Source organism: Protopterus annectens, chromosome 7.part1 (assembly GCF_019279795.1).
Source record: "Protopterus annectens isolate FY-2018-M chromosome 7.part1, PAN1.0, whole genome shotgun sequence".
NCBI lineage: Eukaryota > Metazoa > Chordata > Ceratodontiformes > Protopteridae > Protopterus > Protopterus annectens.
In genome coordinates this window covers 397,412,525-397,438,546 of record NC_056740.1, presented here as the reverse complement: position 1 = coordinate 397,438,546, position 26,022 = coordinate 397,412,525, and the positions used below count along the sequence as shown (strand labels likewise).

The window sequence follows — 26,022 nt, the reverse complement described above, 5'->3', positions numbered from 1 at the left end:
TAACGCAAGAGAAGAGGACAAATTTTCCAATTGGAGTGTTGGGACCATCGTCTAAGAGAACTGTTGTAGCACTAGAATTTTAGGTATTTAAAGTAGAAGGTGGGCAGAGGTGAATTCTAATGTGAGGTGCATGCATCACCCACTATGGCTCGCAAACCTGCAATATACTAGAAGCAGATGGAAAGTTTCGATACTTCCTGATGACATTTTGAACCATTGGTGTGCCTATGGTGCTTCTTCTTTCGGCTTTTCCCAGTTGGGGGTTGCCACAGCAGATCACCTGCCCACTCATGATTGACAGTGGAGTTTTATGGTGTCAAGTTGCCAGCCTGGTGCCCTTCCACAGAAGGCACACACACTCATGCCTAGGACCAATTTAGAGTGTCCAAGCCACCTACTGCATGTCTTTGGGATGTGGGAGGAAACCAGAGCACCTGGAGGAAACCCATGCGGCCAGAGGGAGGACATACAGACTCCACACAGAAGGCACTCCAGCCGAGGATCGAACCAGAGAACCTCTTGCTGTGAGGCGGCAACACTAACCGCTGCACCCCCACTGGGAGGAAACCAGAGCACCTGGAGGAAACCCATGCGGCCAGAGGGAGGACATACAGACTCCACACAGAAGGCACCCCAGCCGAGGATCGAACCAGAGAACCTCTTGCTGTGAGGCGGCAACACTAACCGCTGCACCACCGCGGCCACCTACACAAGCATTGCAGTTCCACTTTTGGATGTGTTCACCGTTAATGTATTCATCGGTTTAGTAAAATGGTTAAGAGGCATATACATGCACCAGCGACATTAGCAATAAGCAGGCTAGCGCGATCACCTGAAATGTTTACAAAGTAACTGTCTGGCAGCGTTCTACCACTATTAACCATTGCACTCCCGCGACGCGCCCCCTTAACCCCACCGCGCAGCGCAGGATATTCGCTCAGTAACTTCCCCTTTAAGGGGGAGAGGCGTTGCTATGGCGGTCGGTGAGGCGCGTAACCTGAATTTTACAGCTACATCGGCAGTTGGCAGGCTGTGATGTGTGTATCATTCCTTGCTTGCCCTGGTTGAGGATTAATGGGATAAAGGAGCGTTTATCCTTTACAAAAACAAAGTTGTGCACAGTTAATACAGCCGGTTTGTTCGGTAACAAACGTTACGCTGCACTGTAAATATTTAACTGCTAGAGGATCAATACTATGGCGTTTATGCAGGTGAGAGTATATGGTCAATATAATATATATAACACAGTCACTGATGTTTGTTATAAATTTTATGTTTTACTACTCTCTGTCATCACCATAAAATATGGGTTTCAATGTAGACTCACTTAGAACCGAACAGCTGATTGCTACTGTCTGCAGTACTGATTATAAAGTTCATGGAGTCGGTAGTAATTTCATGGAGTACAGGATGCGGAAATAAACTGTAGACACTATTCCCCTGCATGATCGGGGGCACCATGTTAACTCTAATTGTTGGGTTTAGGAAACTGCAGCACCGGCTATTGAGTGATGTTTCCGAAGAGCTGGGTGTATGGCTGAGTATGCATGGTCTTTAGACTGACATTGCCATGATCGCGCATACATTACAAATGTCTGTATAAAAATTCAACATAAAAAAGAGAAATTTTTAATTTCCAAATTTCATATTATTGTCTGTGTTTTCTTTTCTTTGCCTCTATGTCTTCTAATATGGGTCTTTGGATCCCTCACTATGCCGAGGAATAATAGGACCTCAACGTGGAAAAAAATATACTTATCTGTTTTGTGGTCTACAAGCATACATACACCATTTTCTCCAGGGCAGAAATGTCATACAGTTTAATGATAGCTGTCATTTGAAGGGAAGCTTCTAGCTTTTCTAATACTTTTCATTCTCTGCTTCTTTCATAGTTAGGCAGGCTTTATGTTGCTGATAAACCAGCACTCTAGCTGTTTTTTTTAGATTTGCTGGAAGTTGTGCGTGTAAGGGAGGGATAACTGTTCATTACTCTATTGTGATATCCCATTGCATTTTACGTTAATTTGCAAAATTGCTAAGAAGTTGAATTAGAAGGCATACTTTTAACCTTTTTAACCACATTTTGCTTGCTTCCATGCTTTGCCTTAATAAAGGTGATCAGTTGCTGTACTTGGGCTGAAATAAATCTGGGGTGCCCTCTATAATATTAAACTATCTGAATTTAAGAGTCATTCTGGTAGGTATAGTCTGTTGAAGGTTGGGCTGGCACCTTGGCACTGTAAAAATCTACTGTCAATCATTAGCGGACCGGAGTTCCACCATGGTGACCCCTAAAAGCTGAAAGAAGAACATTCTGGTAGGTATAGTAATCTGTCATTTAAGCTATATTTATTTATTTTATTTTACTTTACTTATACTTTGTTGACCAAGGCAGTCTTATTAGACTAGTAGCCTCTTTGCAGTGGAGACCAGAAGTAGTATTTATACTACTACTAATGGAATTTTGGCCAGGGCATCAGGGGAACGTCCCCTACTCTTTTGAATAGTTTACTTGGATGTGAAAGATCCTATGGCACCTATCACCAACAAAAGTATATAGGGCCTCTGTTTAATGTCTCATCCAAAGAATGGTATACTCAGAAGTTCAGCACCCCACTTACATGCACTGCAGTTTCAACAAGTAGGAAAATAAAACTACACCACACTGTCACCAAGTCTGTTTCCAGTGTGAGAGAGAAGTTGTCTGAAAGTCCGAATTTAGTTCGTCAGCCTTGAAAACAAATTGCCATTCCATTGCTTTTTGCAGAACTTTGCAGCTGGAAACTCCACCTATGTTCAGACTGATGTCTTTTCATTTTATTTTTTTCCACTGCCTCTCCAGATCTTAATTGTGCTGTGATTTGCATTTCACACCCACATAAGTACATGTAGTTTCATTTACTATTGTGCTTCTGTCATCATTTACACCAAACTCAGGAAAACAGCCTTTCTTCTTGCATGTGCACACCTGCTGAATTTTCTTAACATTTTATCTTTTATGCCACCTCTGATGCTTTCAAACCTGCTGGTTTGCCTGTTTATGATTTTTCTCTTATATTAGCTATGCAATGAGCAAGCAGACACAGCTTTACTTTTGAAGTGATCAACAGAGAGTTTATTTTTGTACGCTTTTTCATGTGCAGCTTATCATCGCTGGCAGTTGGCACAGAGGTTTTATGCTATGCTGTAGTTGTCTTTAAGGGTTTAACTCCGTTAGCCCTTATTTGCCTACTATGTGACCACAAGCAAGTCACTTAACCAGATATTGCTCATGGGTCACCCCTGAAAAGGGACTGTGTCTAGTGGGCCCACCTGGTTAACAAATTGGTATATTATCCTTATTTAGTGTTTATTTCTTGACTAAGGTGCAGCGGCGCAAGTTGCTGTTTTTTTTAGGTTTCAAGCTCTTTACCACAGTTTAGATTGTACAGAAAGACGTGCCGCCAAGCTGTGGGCATGTTTCCTTGTCACATTTACATGTGAGATCTGTGTACACTACAACTTATTCAACTTTAATGAAGTCTTTGAGAGGAATAAAAAGAGTTAAGTACTCTACCACTGCTTAACTGGCAGTTACTTTTTATCACACAAGGTAAAGTATAGTTATGTGGTTTGATGAAAAACGTATTTATAAAATGCAGTTTTCCATTTGGATGACTATACATATCTGGGTGAAGACTTTTGTATAATGTAGTGTGGCACAGAAGTTAGTACTGCTGCCACAGAATGCTTGGTTCTCAGCTGGAGTGTCTTCTGGGCAGTGGCTGCTTGATGTCTGTGTGGGTTTTTGCAATTTGTTTCGGTTGCTGCAGGGTCTAGCCTCCTAATATAATTCCAGGGTCCTTATTTGTACTGCACTGGATGCTTGAGTGTTTAAAATCATCTTCATGGTGGTCTCCTATGTGAAAGGAAAAAAAAGTCTTGTTGGGAAAGCCAGGTACCTGCCTATAGAAAGATTCCATTTTGTTCTAGTGGGAGTGACAACTGCATGGATTGGTGGGGTCTTGGGTTCAATCTTCAGACAAGGGATAGAGTTTTCCCTTCCTGTTGAATTGTTAAAGACATGCTTTAGGTTACTTGGCAATCTAGGTGTGCATGCATTTTGTGAATAAGTATGTGGTGTGTGTGTGCCTGTTTGGAGATAGACTGTCATCTTATACAGGATTAGTTTCTCTGCCCTAGACCAAATGAATGCTGAAATAGGCTCTGGCTCCCCTGCCGTCATGAACTGGAGTAAACCAATAATCAGGGAATGCAATGAAGGTGTTATTTTGCGATATTCTTAGTAAAATAAATAAATATGCTATTGTTCATTATGCATGCTTTGGAGCAATAGTAGCATATATTTAAGCATACTGTGCATGCTTCAGAATATCATTTAATAGGATCAATTCCAACATCTACTGTAAAGGCTACTTCTCAAGCTAGAACCTAGCTCAAATGCAATTTTCCCACTGAACATCTAAAACTTGCATCAGGCGTTATAGCCTACCCTGTTAGTGTACTAATCAGTAGGTCAGTCCAAGAGTCATATATCCCAGTACTTTGGAAAAGAGTTTTTATTCTACCCCTTCACAAAGGAGGCAACTTGACTGACCTCTCAAGCTACTGAACCGTAGCCATTTTATTTCCGATCTCTAAGCTTCTTGAGAAATGTGTAGACATGCTATTCTTCATGTCCTTCTTAAGAACCAGATTCCATCTCCAACTCAACATGGAGTCAGACCCAGGTCATAGCACTACTACTGCTACCTTAATATCCTTCATGGACACACAAAGCCAGAGACTCAGAAAAAATTGTATCAGCCGTATTTCTTGACTTGTCAAAAGCCTTTGATACAGTGTCTCACTCACTACGTCTAACTCTGCTCTCATCTACTGGTCTAACAACCCCCTCTCTTCTCTGGTTTTCCAGTTACTTATCAGAAAGACAGCAGGCAGTTATGGCAAAATTCTTGAAACCATATCTACACACCTCTACTGGTGTTCCCCAAGACTCTATACTTGCCCACTCCTGTTCAGTATCTTTATTAATCATTTTCACTCCTCACTCACTCGTGGGTCTATCACACAATATGCAGATGACTTTACTATTATATACTCCGCAGACACTACATCTGATCTACAACAAATCACCCAATCAGCATTTACTTCCAGAAAGGCCTGGCTATGCAATAACCATTTCTTTCTTAATCCCAACAAAACCAAACTAACTGTTTTCACAAAACAAAACCAAATGAGGACCATTCACGGCTGGCGTACAAAACTTTATTATAAAAATAAAAAAATAAAGAGTAAGTGTTTTCACGACCTCCTGGTCGCTTCTTCAGACTCAAACATTCAATACCTTCCTCAAATGGCTTAAATAGCAATCTGTACAAAACAAAGGTACTCCCTCATTATTAACTTAAATGCACAATGACGCTAAAAACACAATTAAAAGGATACTGAATACAATTTTATAGCAAACATTGTCCATCAATGGGGAAATGTACGTGCACGTAACAAGGGTTTCAAGGATACAGCATCATTTATCCCTGGTGCTTTATCTGCGTTAAAATATATAATCTATTTCAATTCTGCTATCTGTTCCTGAAGTCTCCCCCTCTAATATTTTCTTTAATAATCTCTAATTCAAAAAACCTGAACTCATGGTGTTACACCGTACATCATCATATGTTTAGCAGAAGCATTATTTTCTTTTTTATTTCTAATATCCCTTATGTGTTCCTTAATACATTCTCTTAATGAACAATTTGTTTTACCTATGTAGAATGCTCTGCATTCTGTACAGAAACTATAGTACACTAATGTAATCGGCATAAAATGTTCATACTAGACTGGTCCCTAGTTTTGCATATAAAAAATCAGGACCTACATAGATATAGCTACAAGCAGTACAATTTCTACAGGGAGAAGTACCTTGCCTTTGTGAACTAACTAAAGGTTTACCTACCCCTGCCTTATAACATAGCTGTTTCTGCAGTGATAAGTTATTTTTAAAAGAGGGGTGTATCAACAATTACACCACTCAAATCCTCAGAAGGCTTTAAAATATTCCAATTTCTTTTTATAATATCACAGTAAATATTCACATTGCTTGAGAAAGTCATAGGAACCCTAACACATATATCCTCTCTACCACCATATATCACCCCATCTTCAGTATTACATTCTGAAAAGTACAGTCTCCCTTTCGTCATTCTCTCTTTAACATAAGGGATATACAGTCACATATTTCTTTGTCTGAGTACCCCCTTGATAAAAAAATCTTTCTTCAAGTCATTTAAAGCCTGCAATAAGGAATTATTGTTATGTAATCTCATTACCCTAAGTACTTGCCCTTTCAACACATTCTTAGGGACGTGCCTAGGATGCGTACTGTTTTTATGTAATAATGACTTCTTCCTGCTAGGTTTCCTGTACAAACCTGTGCTAAGATTTCCTGTCTCTATTCTCTTCACCATCGCATCCAAAAATTCAATTTGCTCCCTGGGAAATTTGAAATTGAACTTAAGAAAAGGCATAGTACACCTAGGTAGCCAATAAACTTCATCAACTTTTCACTTGAACCTCTCCATACAAAAAATATATCATCCACAAATCTGGCATACCAAAGCAGGGAGTCTAAATTTGTTACTTAGCATATACATCTCCTCCCATTGTAACAAAGCTAAGTTGGTGTAGCTATTCGCAGAAGCTGTGCCCATAGCTGTGCCAAATATTTGCAAAAAGAAGTATTGTTAAAAATGAACACATTCTCTAAAACTATTTCTAACAAAGTTCATAGAAGGTCAATCTTTTGTAATGTTAAACACTTCTAAGTCACTATAAATTCTCTACTCCCCTTCTACTGCGGATCGCAGTAAATAACGATTCAACATCCATAGTGACAAACAAAAGATTTTCATTAACAAACTTTTGCTCAACATCATAACAGTCCTGCAAGAAAGGTTTCATATCCTTCAATACAGTCTTAACTTTTTTCCAATATAGGACATGATGTTTTTTCAATGTAAATGGATACATTTTCAGTTGACCAACCTTTTCCTCAGACTGTAGGTCTCATTGGAGGATGTTCTAAGTCCTTATGGACTTTTGGTAAACCATACAAAACTGGCACCATAGGATGTAACACAACAAAAGGTGGAAAAATGCACCAAAAAACAACCAATAAATCCTTTGAGGTGCAAAGCGAGAGATGAAAAAATATTCCACAACCGAGTTTTGTTAGCCAAAAGTAAAAACACACAAACCAGACCAACATAAAGTTCATAAACGCATTGACTATAAACCACAGTGTTTTCGTCTTATTTCACAGACTTCATCTGATGAAGTTTTGTTTCACTTTGCACACCATAGGCTGTAAGACATTAAAGTATTTATGTAAGTTCTCTGTAACCATTTTTGTCATGAAAAGATCTAAAATAAAAAAGAGACCGCAATAATACCTTACAGTACTATTTGAAATTTCCACATAGGTCTCTTCCTTATTCAACATTTCTCTCATTTGCCTGTAATAAAAATCTTTATCCATGACAACTATGCCCCCTCCCTTGTCTGCAAGTCTTATTTCCACTGAATACATCTCTTTCCATTCAGCTAGTGCTCTGTGTTCTTCTAAAGTCAAATTATAGTAGTCAGTAGCACTATGCAACTCATAAGTACGTTTAATTTCATCTTCACAATCCAAAATGAATGTCTGTGTTACTGGATGGAGTTTTGGTATAAATACACTCGGCTTCCTGAACACTTGATGGTGTTCTACATTTCTCTGTTCAGGAAAGACAGTTTTCAAAAGTCAAATTCCTAGCAAAAGTTTTTAAATTTTGTACTACATCCACCATATCTGATCTTTTGGCCAGAATAGAGAACAAATTCTTATTTAATAGTGAAATTTGTGCTGGCGTTATACAGTGAAGAGATATTAATTACTAACCCACTGATTGTTTGCTGCGTGTCCTCTGTCCATTAAACATTCTCTCTGCGGCCCAATTTCTGGTGGTTCTGCCTTCCCTTTTCTTGCTCTTCAACCTGTTCTTGGATTTTATTGGTAATGGCTGTTCTAATAAAAAAGATGTACTGCTGGAACTAGAAGGGCCGATAGCTTCAGTAGCTACTGAAGAATTTGCAGCCATTTGCAGTCTGTCATGGTTAGGCTCGGGAAGCAGTACATTTGAACTTGAGGGCGGGGCTCGTGTCTTTGTACTAGGAAGAGTATCAGCATGTTGTAAGGCTTCCCCTAGCAACAGATCTTCACTCAATCACTATTCGTTCCCTGGGCCAGGAAAATATGGTACCCTTAAGGAAATCCAGTTTATCACCCTGTTGCTTCTTCAGCTTAGATTCTTGTAGCCTTTTTTCAAAGGCCATAACGTTGCCGTAAACACCTTCCATCTTATCCCCTATTAGTTCAGAGGAAAAGTCATTCTCAATGCCAGTTTTAAACACTTAATCTACACCAATAAGTCTCTCTCCTGAGGCAAAAAGAAATTAACTAATAATTTCATGTATTCCATACTTGTTTTAAGCTTAAGGGCTTGCCAGTCCTTCAAAAGCGAATGATATGTGTCTCCATAAGTTGGCATTCTCAAAACTCTTAGACCTCTTTGGCACAACCTTGAGGTGTAAAGACGCCTCCATGTGAAACATTTGCCACTGTAGGAATTTATATTTAAACAGCTTATTTTCTAAGTCTCCTCATTGGATGCAACATAATACCTTCATCCGCTTCAACTCGTCAGTCGACAGATTCGCTCAGAGTAACTCCAAATAATGGATTGACATCGGAATAGATCGCTTTACTTAATCTATCCATAATTCCTCTGGTTGCAATAGGATTATAGTCCAATTCAATAAAACCACCTTCTGCCATGTCCCAGTCTCCAATACAAAAAGCAGCCAGCAATAGAAAAAAGTAAGGTTCCTGGGTAAAGGTTCTCTTCAAGTACAAAAAACTGAAATCCCAAAACAAAATCAAATGAGGACCATCCACGTCTGGCATACAAAACTTTATTATAAAAATAAAAAAACGACAGTAAGCGTGTTCACAACCTCTTGGTTGCTTCTTCAGACTCAAACTTTCAATACCTTCCTCATATGGCTTAAATAGCAATCTATTCCAATCAAAGCTACTCACTCATAATTAATTTGAAGGGCAACAACACTAAAAAACACAATTAAAAGCATACTGAATAAAATTTTATAGCAAACATAGTCCATCAATGGGGAAGTGTATGTGCATGTTTCAAGGATACAGCCACATTTATTCCTCATGTTTTATCTGCATTAAAATATATAATCCATTTCAATTCTGCTGTGTCTGTTCTGTTCCTGATGTCTTATCTGCACGTACACTTCCCCATTGATGGACTATGTTTGCTATAAAATTTTATTCAGTATGCTTTTGTGTTTTTTAGTGGTGTTGTGCCTTTAAGTTAATTATGAGTGAGTAGCTTTGATTGGTATAGATTGCTATTTAAGCCATTTGAGGAAGGTACTGAATGTTGGAGTCTGAAGAAGTGACCAGGGGTCTTGAAAGTGCGTTTTTTTTATTTTTATAATAAAGTTTTGTACGCCAACTGTGGATGGTCCTCATTTGGTTTTGTTTTGGGATTACATTTTTTTTGTACTTGAAGAGGGCCTTTACCAAAGAAGCTATTATTTTATTCACCCCCAAGAAAAACACTTATCTCAATTCACTGTACTTTCCCAGAATAACATAAAACTTGAAGTAGTTAGCAACACTAAACTGCTAGGAATAATAATCAATGAAAGCCTAAAATTTGACCTACATATACAACACAACATCAACAAAACACATCAAAAACTAGATATTCTGTACAGGTACAAAAAGTTTCTCTCTTCTCCCACAAAACTAGTTCTTGCCACCACTTATCTGCTTCCCTCCCTTGTATATGGTGGCCCCTTATATGGTGGCCCCTTGTTTACTAATCTGCTGTCCTTCCTAAAAACTAAAATTGAAACTTGTTATAACAAGATTGCCAAATTTGCAACAATTGCTAGACACTACCTTTCACTGCGCATTCCTACACCCTCTGAACTGGTTTGAATTCCCACACTCTCACCTAGCTACAGTTAAATACAGCACACACAATAATTTTCATACCCTAGACTGTCCGCTGTAAGCTCCGTATTTACCCACTTTCTTCCTAATAGGTCCCTTTGATCTGAAAATCAGCACCTTTTGTAAGTCCACAAGCCCAAACTACCAGTAGGCCAGCTACTGTACTCTTGTGTTATAGATGGACCATTCCTTTAGCAATTTGTACCATTGACAATCCTGCTTATCGCAAAACCTATTAACGAGAACACCTCTTTGGTAACTGGATCTGTACCTGTACTAAATCTCTTCCCTTCATCATGACTGACATCTTCATCTCATATATACCCATAGCTCAATTTTTCTCTGTAATTAATTTTTTAACTAACTTGACTGCATTATGTGCATTGTGCAGTATGTAAATTATTGCATATTATTTCCTTTTCTCTTTAACTTAAGAATTTATTAGCGTTTGTTTTTACTTTTATTTTTCCGAAAAGTTTATGTTGTCTGCTTAAAATTTTGTGTAAGTTTTCACTTTATTACTGTAAAATTGCTTTATGTTTTTTGAAACTTTTCTCCCCAGGCCTCCACTGAAAATGGGCTCTTGATGGTCCAGACCATCCCTGTAAACAGATGCCAATAAATAATCATAGGAGATTACTAGGCTGTTGGCCCTAGGACCTTTACAAGCCCAGCCATGTTATACACTTGTTCCCTTATAGACCAAGATATAGTCATATGTTTGCACGTGAAGCTATGATCAGCACTGGCTGCCCATATTCACGAGGGACATAGGTGAAACCCCTAGGGTACATTTATGGTTTCCCATCCAGTTGTCCAAATTACTCTTAAATAAGGTCATTGAGGAGCTCTGTTTAATGTGAACTGGTAGTTTATGCCAGAGGAGCTGCCTCCTCTCGGAGATGCATCTGTCTGCCTAGCATGTCCTGTTAATGTCACAGGGTAGGTTAAGGTCCCTAGAGTGAGTGAATCTTATCCCATTAGATTTTTGGATATGCAGTATCTTCATTAAGGCGGGGTCTGAGACTGCTCTGCCAGGCACAAGTTGCCTGTAAGCAGACAATAAGATACAGAGTACATTAACAGGGCCTTCAGTCTCTCCATGTAGGTCATTGAAGGCCTTGAATTTTCTTGATGAGAAACTTCTTGAAGTCTCTCCAGCTGCTGCAGCTGTCTGGTGAGGTATATACAGAAGGGAGCATTGTGCTTTGTTATTGGTCTGATGGACGAGTACAGGGGAGTTATAACCTCATTAGCTTTGGGTGCTGTGTCCTTACTTCTGAGAGATGTACAACATAGAAGGCTTTCCTTACCACTGTGGATACATGATGATCAAAGTTAAGGTTGCTGTCAATCTGCGTATCAAGTTCTCTCACCTCTGGGTTTAAACTTAGGGGGGGTATTATTAATATTGTGATTTGCAGGGACTTCTTTATTAAAGGGGATGATGATGCATTTTTTGTGTCAAGTTAGGTCCGTTGTTTTGGCACCAATAATTTCTCTGTTTAAGCCCATTTTATAGTATGTTGATATCTTTGGGGGAGTCGGTGATTGCAACCAGTCTGCAGTCATCAGTGAACTTACTAAGCCATAGACCATTTGTTTTCGCAGAGACGTCTGGGAAATAGATCCCAAACAGTAGGGTGCCTAGCACACACCCTTGTGGAACACCGTTGACAGGTCTGCTGGTAAAGGTGGTTGGCTGTTAGCGTTCTGTCATTCATCCATTTGGCTACCCATCTAATGACATATGGGTTAATCCCCAGCTGGGTGAGTTTCTCAATGATGCCTGAGTGGGGGATTGTGTCAAAGGGCTTGGTTAAGTTGAGATAGGCAGTATTTACTGTTTTGCCTTCATCCACAGCTTTGTTGACATTCTTGAAAGTCCACCAGGTTTAACAGGCATGATCTGCCCTTAATGAAGCTTAACTGGGTCGTGTTAAGAGTTTGGTCCATGATGATTATCTCTATGACCTGACAGATAAGGCTGGTTAGGCTTATGGGTCCAGGGTCGGTTGAGGGGACCTGCTTTGTGCAGGGGGATTATGATTTCTATTTTCCACTTAGTGGGAAAAAGTCAGTACTTGGACTGAAGAGAGTGTCCAGTGGTTCCGCTAATGCCTGTTTTAGACCAATTAGTAAGCAGCCTGAAATGTTATCCGGTCCCATAGTGGCTGTTTTTGGTCTTGGAGAGTGCAGTTATGACCTGCTCTTTGGAGACACTAGGTAGAGGACTGGTGTCAGGTATGCTTTGTGGTATGATTGATGGGGACAGAGGGTGTGACGTTTTCACCAAACCTGTCTGCTAGCAGGTTGGCGATGTCCTCGGTTTCAGTGTGAGTGGTACTGTCCACTACAAATTCAGCACAAAGCTGTGCATTCCTTTTTATATTTCGGACGTAGCTAAAGAATGCCTTGTGATTATCCTTAGCTAGGGGTGCTAAGATGTTTAATTTGCTTGTTCAAGCTGTGGAGGCTGTTCTTCCTCTGCTGAGACTGTTCCCTCTTGTTCTTTGACAACAGTTTCTTTCTCTTGTTGTATAGCCTACTTATGCTAGATGTCCACCAAGGTGGCTTGTTTTTTCATGAGGACCTGTTTTGATCCGTTCAGGTATGGCTGAGTCTCTACATTTGTATAGGTGTTTATGCAGGGCATTTGTGTACACCTCAGTATAGGAGTCATTGCTGTCACTGGTGGCAGGGGGTTTGAAACTATTTACGCCATCTCTTTGGAGAAATTTTCAACCTTTTTGCTCCGGGAGGGGCGGGTTGGGTAAGAACGTTACTTAGAACGAGACTGATTTATGATTGGACTTTACCTGAGAGGGCCCCACACATGGGGTGGTGCAGTGATCCCCCCATGTTGGTGAGTACTAAGTCAAGGTCATTAGAATCCCCTGTGGGAGTAGTGCAGACCATCTGTTCCAGAGCATTTGTGTTAATAAGTCCAGGAACCTTACTGTAAGCATGTTTGTGTTCCTATATGCCTCCCAGTCAATGGAAGGATAATTAGTCACCCTTGACCAGTGTGTTTGGATGTATTGTGAATGACTCAAGTAGGTTCAAGAAGGCAGTGTGGTTTTCATGGAGGGACTGATAGCTAACAATGAGGTGGAGGGGGCTCTTTCCTACAGTTAGTCGGACTTGGAGTAACTCTATGGAATTGTACTGGTTTAACCAGTCTTGAGGTGTATTTGTCTTTAATGAAGATGGATACACCTCCTCCTCCTTTGGTTCTTTCACATTCATTTTGTGGTCTGAACATATGGAATGCATTGTAGCCTTGCATGGCCAGGGTGCTTTCTGTGGCCTTGAACCATGTCTCTCTGCACAGACATTGACATATTCCAAAGTAAGGAGTGCTTCCAGTGAGTGCAGTTTCTGATTTAGACCCCTAGCATTAAGCAGCATAACCTTGAATTGTTGCCAGAAGATATCTTTGTCAGGAGTTTTGTTCTTATGACATTGCCTAACAAAGGCACTATGGGGAAGGCAGGTACCTTTACCAGTAACTGAAAGCCACAAGGTGACAGGTGAAGACCACCTCTGACAAAGCAGAGTGGTCTGTCGACCATATCGTCCCAGGCTGACAGAAACTTGATCCCTGATTGACTTCAACAATTGGATTAGCTTTTGGTGTCAAGCATTATGTTGCAGCATCATCCTGGGTAAAGGCAGAATGCTGCTTAGGGCTAGGGACATGCCTGCCTGGGACACGATCTGAAAGCTCAGTTGCAGCCAGGTGATGCAATAAAAATCAGTAATGAAATATTTGGTTAAAAATAGATAATGTATGTATTAAATAATCAACATTTTTGCATTTTAAATAATAATGTATTAATGCAAGTGTTGAAATAACTAATGGTAAGGGTTTAATTTTAAAATATTGTGCTGGTTCAAGTGAAAGGTTCAGTGTTACTTAAAAACACAAACCTCATTAAAATTTATCTTCATAGGTACTTGCTAGGCTATGGATCTGTGAGGAACTTAAGAAGCCTAGCCTTGCATTCCCCTGGTAGTTTTTCCCCTTTTGTTTATGAGTAATAAAGAAGTGATGGAGAGGATTTGTTGGAACATTTACTTGGTTCCAACACCCTTGAGAGACATAGGTGCTAAATAGAGTGTGAATTTATGTTTTCCCATCCAATCGACAACATTACATTTGAGAAGAGCAACACTTTGCTTTATGTGGAGTGGAAGACAGTTCCATAGAAATGGTATTCTCTATGATGTATTCCTATCCTTCCAGCGTGCCTTATTAATATTTGAAAAGAGACTGGGATCCCTGGAGCCATGTGGTCGCATTGTTACTGGCTTTGCAAATGTTTAATAGATCTGACAGGATGGGGTCAGGGGAGGCTCTGTACAAGAAGCGCAGGCTGCATCCTAGTAGCCTCTACGCTGCTGAGAAGAGGGACAAGGCTTTGAGATGGGCTGCGTAGCATTTATGATTTAGGCGTGGACCTGGATACCACATGTTTAGGGAAATAAGCTGGGTGATGATGGACTTCCTTCAGATACTGAATACATGGTGTACAAAAGATAATTCATTATTGTTGTAGGTTCCCGGATCCCTGATAACAGGATCAACCTTCACAAGGTTATTGTCAGTGTGATTGTTATAAGGGAGGTCCTGCTTGCTGAAGAATATTTTTAGTACATTTCTTGGCATATAGTTTCAGTCCATGGTCTTGATACCAGACGTTTGTGAAAGGCCTTCTTGGAGGATCTTGGTGTCCCCTGTAGAATCATAGGTTCATAGGTAGGTACTAGGCTATCTGTCCAAGGGCTTAAGTAAGCCTAGCCAACAAGGTTCCCTGGCTTACGTCACCCAAGAAAGTTAATTTCCTGTGCCCCTGACAAGCAGATCCACAGAAGTGATCCCGGGGTATATTTCCTATTTCTCATCAAGATCTTTCTTGGAGTGCTAATGAAGAACTTTGCTTGACATAGATGGGTAGCTTGTTCCAGAGTATCCATGATAACTTCATGTTTACACTCATCTGCAAACCTGGTCAACTGGTATAAAAGCTTAGGATCCACCAATAAGTGCCACACATCCGATTTGTAGAAGCCGATTTATTGCAATAACATCAAATGAGGACGAACTGTGACAATACAAGCAGCAGAAATCAACACTAATAATACAAAAGCGCTTTCACCCATCACATCTGGGCTTCTTAGCTTCTTGCAGCTCCCACATCTAGCCATCTTCCAATAACACCTTAAAGCCGATTTATTGCAATAACATCAAATGAGGACGAACTGTGACAATACAAGCAGCAGAAATCAACACTAATAATACAAAAGTGCTTACACCCATCACATCTGGGCTTCTTAGCTTCTTGCAGCTCCCACATCTAGCCATCTTCCAATAACACCTTAAAGCAAGGAGCTTTTTTATAGACCACCCTGGATTTTGGTCCTACTAACTCAGTGTTCACTGAGCTGCAATTATTATTGTAGGTTCATGATGGAAGGGCCCTTTGTCACAGTGCCCGTTTTTTTAAAGATTTATTTCCAATATATATTTACGTCTAACAGTAGGGGAGTGATTTATTTAGCTCTCTGCTCTGATTGCTCTGCATTCTATATTGGGAAAACTAAAAGAACCTTCAGGCAGAGAGTCTACGAGCATCAATATGACATTGTAAAGGGGGATAAACGTAATGCCTTGGCCAAACATGTCAAAGGAAACCCAGGACATGCATTTAAATTCATTGTTATTGACCAGACACAACTAGGGGGACGAGGTGGTCCTCTGGATGACTACCTCGAATTCCTAGAATTGAAGTGGCAACTTAAAACCAATGCCACTCAACTCCCAGGACTCAATGACTATGTTTCCATCTCTAGCTTACTTAGACTGAAGGCATCTTACTTTACTATTTTGCATGAGACAGTCACCAGTGGTCTGAAAACATTTCTTCTGTTCACAGTGCTTAAACAGTTGAAAGATAAAGTATTTTGCTTTAGAGAAGTTTTATAGTTACGTTATTAATTGTGAACTGCCAACATGTTATTTTAAATGAAAATGTTTGTTTATGTTGTCTTTACTAGTTTTAAAAGGGTTTAAAAGTTGACACTTGTTTATGATAAGGAGGGGATGAACAGTTAATTAGGTGATGTCATTAATTATCTGAGGCTACCACCCACAGGTATAAAAATTCAGTCTGTTGCAACTTGTACTGTTCTGAAGAAGTCCTATTACCTGTGGACGAAAGTACTCAATGTGTGTTATTGTAAATAAAGCCTTTTTGCGGCACTCGACTCTGAAGACGTCTTCCTTTTCTTTTTATTACTGGTTGGTGCGTGTGGTTTTACCAACATTTGTTTTGACCTTGGAGAAGTAAATGGTAAAGAGGAGGGGTTCAGAGGCTAAAACCCTAGGGTGCGTGAGGGGTTCAGAGGCTAAAACCCTAGGGTACGTGGGTCTTTTGGAGGCGGTATATCTGCCCAACATAATTTTCTGGCTTCTGTTTGTGAGCCAGTTTGCTATCCAGTGACATACCTAGGGATTTACATTTAGTAGAGTGTTTATCCAATGCTTTGGCAAGGTCTAGATATGTGATGTGCATGGGTTCCCCCTCCTCCATTGCCTGTGTAAACTTCTCAGAGAAATCTAGCAGGTTAAGTAGGTGGGATCAGCCCATGATGAACCCAAGCTGGCCCCAAGTTAGCTTGAGTCAAGTGTTGGTTGGTTGCCTTTGTCATTATTTGTTAATTCCTTAATGATCCTTTCCATAGCCTACACATTTTGGGTCAGTAATCACTGGGGTATCTTGATGCCCCATGGAAGTAGTGTGTTCCTTGGTTTGGACAGTACCTTGAGGACTTGTTCCTGGGGAAATTTGATAGTGTGTAGATGCGGGGATGTGATCTGGGAGTATAGGAGGGGAGAGATGGAGGTGAAGTTGTACTTAAATTTGTTTGCTAATTGATCATAGGAGGTTACTAGGCTAATGTCCCTGGGTCCTTTAAAAGCCTAGGCAAGAGTTTATCCCCAAACAAGAAACCTCAGTCAGTACCTATAGCCCCTGTAAATGAGGGACACAGGTGGAAATCTTGGGACAAATTTGTGGTTTCCCGTTCACTCATCAAGGTTGCAGTTGAAGAGGGTGAGCGAGGTACATGTATGGGAAGTCTATTCCAGATACCGTGCAGCCTCTGGGAGATAAAACTGTCTCTCCAGCAGGTTTTGTTGATGTTGCATATTAGATTTAGGCCTTTTGAGTGGGTAATGCGTAAGGAGTTAAACTTGTGGATATGGAGCATCTGTAGTAGGGCAGGGTCTGATATTGCCTTGTAGGCAAGACACATCACCTCTGAGCAATCTGTGCAATACAAGGGAGCGTAATAGTGATTTGAGCCTGTCCACATAGGACAGGTGTTGGAGGCCATGGATTCCCTTTGTGAGGTATTTCTGCGGCCTTTCCAGTTGGTGCAGGTGTTTGCAGAGGTACATACCAAATGGGGCGTTATACTCAATTATTGGCTTAATGAGGGAGGAGCAGAGAGGTAATAACCTCCTTTTTTTTGGGATGCAATCCCTTTACTAATGAGATGAAGCAAGTAAAAGGCTTTTCTGACCACTACTGCTGCATGATGGTCGAATGTGAGATTGTTGTCAACCAGAGTACCCAGGTCTCTCGCCACAGGTTGTGTGCTTAGTGGGTTGCCATTTATGTGGTAATCAGTAGGGGCCATGTTTTTGTTGAATGGTATGATGGTACATTTTTTTTGCATTGAACTTAAGGCTATGACTGTGGCACCAATCATTTGTTGCTGTGAGACCCTCTTGTAGTTTGTTAATATCATTTGGGGAGTCAGTGACAGCACCCAAATTACTGTCACCCGCAAACTTGGTCAGCCACAGGCCTTTTGCCTTTCTGTGGACCATTGAGAAATAGATGCCAAACATAGGGGTCCCAGGATAGATCCCTTGGGAACACCACTAGTGAGAGATCTGCTGTCAGAGGTGGGTTGTATCGGTGAGCCAGTTGGCCATCCACCTGATGAGATAGGGATTTACACCAGGTTGGGTTAGCTTTTCGATGATCACCAAGTGGGGGATTGTGTCAAAGGCATTGGCCAAGTCAAGGTAAGCTGTACGTACTGACTTTCACTCATCCAGGGCCTTAGTGACATTCTCAAAGAAGTCAACCAGGTTCAACAGGCAAGATCTGCCCTTGACCTATATGATCTGGGTGGAGTCAAGTGCTTGGAAATTGTCTATGTTTTTGTTTGAGATCCATAATAATACGCTCCATGGCTTTACAGATCAGACTTGCCAAGTTAATGAGGCGACAGTTTCCAGGGTCAGTAGTGGCACCACCTTTGTGCAAGGGGATGACACTACTTTTCTACTCTGCTGGAATGAAGCCTGTATTAGCCTGTGATTGAATAGAGTGCTCAGTGCCGAAGCTAGTTCTTGCTGGAGATGGTGCAGAATACAGCCTGGACCATCAGGTTCCATGGAAGCTGTGTTCTTTGCTTTAGATAGGGCCTTTAGTACTTGATCTGCAGAGATGTGAGGTGCGGGATAAGTATTAGGATGTCAAATGGGCCTTTGGGAGGATAGTGGGTGAAGTTTTCTCTGAGCCTAAGTCAACAGGATCAGTGTAAGTGGTACCCTTAAGTACTAATTCGGAACAAACCTGGGTTTTGCTATGGAGGTTCCTGATATAACTAAAGAAGGCTTTGTGGTTTCCCTTCATTTTGGAGGCTAATTTCAGTTTATAATTGGCTTTGGAGGCTTTTAATAGTGATCTAAGTTGTTGAGGCTGAGGAGGGAGTTTTTCCAATTTGAAATTTGTTCCTTTTTACCCTTGGACAACAGTTTCTTCCTTTTGTTGTAAAGCCTGTTGATGGAGGATGTCCACCAAACAGGTTTGTGTTTCCTTGAGGAGCAGGTTTTAGTTCTATTGGGTATGGCCGAGTCCATGCAGTTGTACAGGTGCTTGTATACTGCACTGGCGTACTGTTCAGCATAGTTGTCTACATCCTCTGAGGGGGTGGGGTGGTGTGAAGCTACTGATACTCTCCTTAGGAAGTTTTAGTCAGCTTTTGAGAAGTTTTTTAGCCTGGTTATGGCTGGGAGGTGGGGTGGGTGGGATACAACCTCGGAATGAATCAGACCTATGATCTGATCTCACCAGGGAAGATCATATTATGGGAGTGGTGTAGAGGTCACCTATGCTGGTGAGAACCAAGTCCAGAATGTTATCTCCCCTTATGGGGGATGAGACAAGCTAGTTTAGTGCATTGGAATTGATGAAGTCAAGGAATCCTTGGTTGAGTGCGTTAGTGCAGAAGTAGTTCAGCCAGTCTATGGTGGGGTAGTTGAAGTCACCAAGGATCAGGGTGTTAGTGGGTACCTTGATGGAGTCACGTAGCTCCAGATAGGAGGATTGTGTGCCCTGAGTCATGGAGGATTGTCAATAAGATCGGCAGGGTCATCTGGGTCGGAGTATCTGGCTTTGTTTCTGAGGTCTGTCACCTAAGTAGAAGACTTGTGGGTATCTTTCACCTGGGTGACTATTGTTATCTGATATCAGATCCTGGCTGATTTGATCAGGGTATGGAACGCTCTGATATCAGATCCTGGCTGATTTGATCAGGGTATGGAACGCTCTGTTTAGTAAGAATGTTTTTAGTGTGTTAAGAGTTGGGCTCATTTTTGTGTGCCATTAGTTTTTAATTTTATTATATAGTCTGTTTTATATTTGGGTTCCACCATAGAGGTTTATTTTTAAATTTTGTCATGTTTACCTAGCAGGGAGACAGATGCATCTTTGTAGCTATTTGGATGTGCATAGAATTTGGCAACAAAGGTTTCTGCATGTGCAGTGGGGTTCTAAAGTTTGAGGGGGTGCTGAATTTGGTCAGTTTATCACTCCATTTTAGTAGATTAGTCTTGGCATACCGAGATATTGGGCCATGCTTCCTGCTTCAGTGAGAGATTTGTGGTCTGACTTGTCTGGGGAGGAAGTGACAGTTTAACAACTGGTATGGAATAAATCTGCCCCATATTATTCAGGACCAAATCCAGGACGTCTTGTCCCCTGATTGGGGTTCATATTAAGTGGTCCAGAAATTTTGTATTGGTGAGGTTTTCACATTTTTGGGTATACATGTTTGAAGATATGTCACCCAATTATGGAGGGATAGTTGAAATCTAGGAAAAATGTTTGGCTTAATGCATAGGGACACCATACTAGTTTGGTAGAGGCTGTTGGGGACACAGAGGGGATCCTATAGTTAGTAGGTTAGATGTGGAGAAGTTTCAAGTAATTGTCTCGTTTAACAAATCTGGAGGTGATTTTTTTTTTTTTTTTTTTTTTTTTTTTTTTTTTTAAGAATATGGAGATAATGCAGCTTTTAGTGCCTTGATCAAACGTTTTGGGCCTGAGCAGAAGCCATTGAAACCCTGCAGTGTTGGAGTGCTGCTTTGAATGACGATGTATATATCAATGTTTTCCAGACTGAATGCCTACCGGTTGTGGAGTTTTATTTATGCTCCTAGTGTTAAGCAGCAGTATCTTTTTATCTTTATTTTCTGGATTTTGTATTACTGTGTTGGAGACTTTAGACTGTGGCAGGGCCAGCCACCTGGCTGTGAGAACCTTGGCTTTGAATGATTCACTGTTAGTGATACCCTGACTCCATATGTAAAAATGTGAAAAAGGGATTATAGAGGGATGGATGTTGGAAACTTTAGAAGACTGGCATTGCCTAAAAAAGGCACTATAGGTAGCCGAGAATTTAGCCAATAAATGAAAGCCTGTAGGGGGGATAGGTACAGGCCATCCCTGGCAAACCAGTTAGGACTGTAGGCCATCATTTCCTAGGCAGATATATTGCAACCTCTTTGAATGATAACTGAAGCCAAGCCATTTGCTGAAGTCTGTAAATTTTTGTTTTGTTTGTATTGAGACATCATTCGACATCATTCTTGCTGATTGTTAAAGCACTGTTCAAGGTAAGATTCATGCCTGCCTCAGACGCATACTCCGAGAGCTCCATCACCCCCATATGGTTTGAGGAGGTACATCTGAAGTCACTAACACCCACATGCATTATGATTGTGTAATGTGTACTTGTGATACAGGGACTTGAATGCACGTATGACATGGCGAGTCCTGGTTATCTCCTAGGTAACTGACAGTAACCCTATCTTTGTGTGACCTGGTGAATGGTGCATTGCTGTGCCTCACTACACAGTCAATATGTAGGATATTGGACTACGTGGAGGTTTGTCTCCTACACTTTTGAACTGAATCTATGTGATTCTTGGATGTTACGGGTCATGGTGGGTGCTGAATGAGTTGAGTTTGTATAGGTTGTTGAGGGTACTTGTTTCTTAGGTTACATTTAGGACGCCTTCTTTATTTATGTAGGTTAATTTTAAGAACTTCAGCTTATGTGGTACATCACTGTACCCCATTATCCTTGTAGCATGAGGTATATATGAAGTGAGCAGTGAAAGTAGGCAGCTGATGCAGGGTTTGAATTCAGTTGACTGATGCATTAGAGGGAGGTCGACATAATAGTTAAGATATTTGCCTTACAAACATAATGTGCAGGGTTTGATTCTCACATGGGTTAATTGGCTATGCTTAAAAGGTCCCACAAGGACAGTTAGCCTAGTACTAATTTATGAATCTGTAAGCCTATGCAAGTCTGTGTGTTTGGTCTGAGTTATGTGTGACTGATTTATTGGAGGGGGGTGTGATACTGACAGGCTTTTGTTTTGTAGAAGCTTGATGTGAAAGCTTTTCTACAGCAACATTACATAGCTACAACTGTCACATAATGTGTCAGTTTAAGTTGTAGGTGGTTGCCAGTAAACTTAAGACAATTGCTACATTGTCTCGGAATGCCCACATCAACATAGTTGGCTGTAGAGATGCTTGGGGAATGGAAACCCATGATTTCAGATTCTTACTGACGTGGGCTGAAGAGGGGGTACCACCTGAAGGTTTGGAGTTGCTTTACTGCAATGCTCATCTAGGTCATCATAGTGGGAGCAGAGTGTCTCTTAGGGCAAGACCAGAGCCCCTTCGCACAGCTGCTGCAACAGTGTTTCATCTCATCGGTAAGGTATTGATTTGGGGTACACTAATAAGTGTGGCTAGAGGGACAAAAATGAAAAAAAATATGTGGATAGAGAGGATTTGGGTGAGCACTGTACCCGGTAGACAGACTGCCTATGAGGTCATCATTGGCATGCAGTGATGTACCACTGCATAACTGTGCAGTTTATTCAGCTATAATGGGGAGGAGGATTTAACTAAGGTTCCTAAGAAAGAATTCAGAACGGAAAGTGTTTGTCTTTCGAGTAAAGCACTGAGCACATTGCACAGTGTGTCACCATCCACTGTTAAACCAAGTGGAAGAAGTGAACAGACCAATAAGAACATTGCTGGATCTGTAGACCATAATTGTCTACTCCTTGACACCTCAGCAAATTACTCCCTTCCACTGAATAACCACTGCTTCTCTCAGCAGATTTACACTCGGACTAGAAAATCAACCAACAACTGTTTTTGAATGTAAAAATAAGTTGTAAAAGTAGGAAAGCGGTGGAAAATCAAAAGAAAAACAATTTTAATAGCTAGATTGAGCTGTTTCTTAAATAATTTGCAAAGGAAAAAACTCAGTGTAACAAAATGGAAGATCCTTTAGCTACAGAAGTGACCAGGTGACAAAGAAATGCACAATATCAGCTATTTTAACTAAGCTGCATTTTAATACAAAAAAGTGGTAAAAATGAAAAACTATTGAGAAAAAACACTGACTAGAAGGGGTTGTGCCAAGATACTTAAACAGCCAGGTGACTATACAATGCACAAAGCCAACAAGTTTTAATTTTATTTTATTTATCGTTTCCTGACTAAGCTAGTAGCCTCTTTTCGGGGGAGATCCAAGGTGGTATTTATACTACTAGATGAAATTTAGCCAGGGAATCGTGAAACTTCCTCTACCCTTTTCAGTAGGTGCCGTGGGATTGTTTTACATCCACCTGAACTACCATAAACTCAAGCAGATGACGCCTTGGTTTAATGTCTCACCTGAGGGACAACACACTCTTGGGTGCAGCACTCTTATACTGCACTACGCTGTCAGCAGTCAAGCAACCTGTTGTGGGATTAGAACCCATAGCCTTTTGCACCAAAGGCAAGTTTACTACTTGTTCCAGCTCTGGCACTGTTTAACTGAACAAACAGTGGAAAGGTTATACAATTCAATTAAATAAGCATAAAAGTACTAAAAACACACAAAAAAGTTCTAACCACAGTAAGTTATAGCACTTCCCTGGATATTTGTGGAGTTTAAGCTAAAAAAAACAGCAGACAAATGTAGTATATGTGTTTCTTCAGTATCTGTCTGTCTGTCTGTGTCTCTCTCTCTCTCTCTCTCTCTCTCAGTTGTGACAGCAGTATTCATTCTCGGCTTGACTGTGGAACAGTCTGTTCCCACAATAGGTCCTTTTTCCAGTCCCAAAAAGAAAGTTAAGCAAGTAGTCTTTGGCTACACAGCAGGCTAATAGTTTGCCTCAGCTGCAGGTGGGTGATTCTGCTGTGGCCATTTGTTGCACCTCGGACCACTTACCTTTTTGCCTCCGATTCTTCTGGTGTAGCACCTACAGCCACTATGTATTGGGGTGAGCCACATCTTCTGTTGTTGTTCGGTTCCCTCAATGTGCAAAGCAAATCACTTTTGTTAGTCCTGGAATACTTCCCTGTTTAGTCAGAATGTTGTGCCCATCCCTTGGGAAACTGCTACTCCGTTAACAACATGGTTGGACCCATTTTTCTTGCCAAAAAGAAACATAAAACTAAACATGTATCTACACACCTCTACAAATTCCTGTAGACAGGAGAAGTTTACTTGGTCTGCCTTGGGGTTTAATTCAGACTGTTGATCCATCTTATAAAGTAGTTTGTGGTAAAAGAAAGAGGGACACCTCTTTTTCTGAACATAATCAGGATTTTCAATTTGCACAGGAAGATGAAAGGACAGATAAAAGTTTTCCCTCATCTGATTTCCAATCAGGCTATGAGGAGAGCCCAGTTTCTGATTCTCCTTGTGGGGGGTTCTCTTTCTCTGAGACTATTTCTAGACTGTGCTTGTGTTTTCAGTGGGAGAACACTGTTTCTCAGTCTTTCAGAAAATAATATGCTGTATTACAGAAGTAGTTTCCAGCACATTAATCCATTCCCCCCCCACTTCTGTCAGCAATGGAAGATATGTGTGTGTGTGTGTGTGTGTGTGTGTGTGTGTGTGTGTGTGTGTGTGTGTGTGTGTGTGTGTGTGTGTGTGTGTGTGTGTGTGTGTGTGTGTGTGTGTGTGGTCACTGCACATTTCCTGCTACTATGAGTGGTTCCAGAAGGATTTTCCAGAACCTACACCTATTCCTCCTGATCTGTCTGCTTTAGGTAAAGTGGTGTTACTGTCTACAGTTTTCCTAATAGTCTGCTACCCTTAAAAAGGCAGGTAGGATGTATAAAGTTCCTCATTCTGTTCTGTAACTTGACCCAACAACTATAACTTTAGTTCATCTTATTGCTGCTAAACCTTTAGCTAATTCCAATTAGACTCTTTGCTGATGAGGATAGGAATATTATCGATCGTTTGTGTCTTTCGGCTTTTCCCGGTTAGGGGTCACCACAGCGGAACTCCGGTCCGCTAATGATTGGCAGTAGAGTTTTACATGCTGGCTTGCCGGGCCTAACGCACAACCTTCAACGAAGGAACGCCCGTTCACGCATGCACCACACAGAAGACGCTCTAGCTGAGAATAGAACGGGCAACGTCTAACTGTGACGGCGACAACGCTACTGCAGCACCACCACCGCAGTTAATCATGAGAAAAAAGTGTATGCTTCTGCAACTTTGATCTCCAGAATTTTTAATTGTCAGGATCTCCAGAATTTTTAATTGTCAGGCTTGTATATTAAAGTTTACTCGGACTAACTGTGAAAGTATGTGGAATGTTTTTGTCTACAGTTTCATCTTGTGAGGAAAAATCTGCTTTAAATAACTTAGCTTCTTCTATTGCACAGGTCACTACTAATTGTTTATAGTGAGTGTATGACTCGAATGATGCTTCTTGCAGGGCTGTGGCCACTGGTACTGTTTTTAGGAGGTTTGCCTGGCTGCATTTTCAAAACCTCCCAGATAATGTTAAAAATTTAATTTTAAATTATTCATTGGCTAGAGATTTAGTTTTTGGCCCCTCTGTGGCAGAGGTGATCAAAAAGTTTGATGATAGCGATGAGCTCTTACAGAGAATCTATACGATTTTCAGCCCTCCTTTTCCAAATATTCCAAGGGATTCTTGAACCCCTAATGCAGTTTTGGCAAAAAAAAATAAATAAATAAACAGTCTCAACAAAATGCAGGTAAAGGGATGTTTAATTTAAAAATGGCAAGGGGGTTCCAAAAAGAATTCTGGAATCTACCAAAACAATCCAACTAGTCAGACAGACTAACTATGTAAGGAACCTTATCCCCTTCCCACACTGGCAGCCCCAGTCTCCTTCCAGAAAGTCTGAATCTCCACTTTTTCTTTGGCAACAGACAGTTTCAGACAAATGTGTTTTGAAGATCATTCATCAAGGTAACACATCAGTGAGAGGAAATTCCTCCTTTCCAGGAGGTAATTCCTCATCCACCACACCAGACTCATTTCCACCTGTCTGTCATCCATATGCTTTCCCAGGGAATGATAGACCCTGTTCCTCTTTCCCAGGTGGGAAAGGTTTTTATTCAAGGATCTGTTTTAGTGCCAGTCAAAAACAATGCTTGGATTCCAGTTCTGGATCTTTTTCTTTCTTTCTTAAACCTGTTTGTGATAGTGCCCTAATTCAGCATGAAGTAAGTTCACACCCTGTTACCTCTTCTTCCTATTTCAAGTTTGCTGGTAATAC

At 40.8% G+C, this 26,022-nt stretch overlaps 1 protein-coding gene across 1 annotated transcript in view; it reads left to right on the top strand.

Annotated features, from left to right (window-relative positions):
- The first annotated feature begins 953 nt into the window (after window positions 1-953).
- Window positions 954-26,022, top strand: part of POC1A (POC1 centriolar protein A) — a 1,972,436-nt gene continuing 1,947,367 nt past the window's right edge. The window contains exon 1 of the mRNA XM_044078845.1: window positions 954-1,211. Coding sequence (XP_043934780.1) covers window positions 1,197-1,211 — 15 coding nt within the window. The 5' untranslated portion in view covers window positions 954-1,196. The remainder of the gene's footprint in view (window positions 1,212-26,022) is intronic.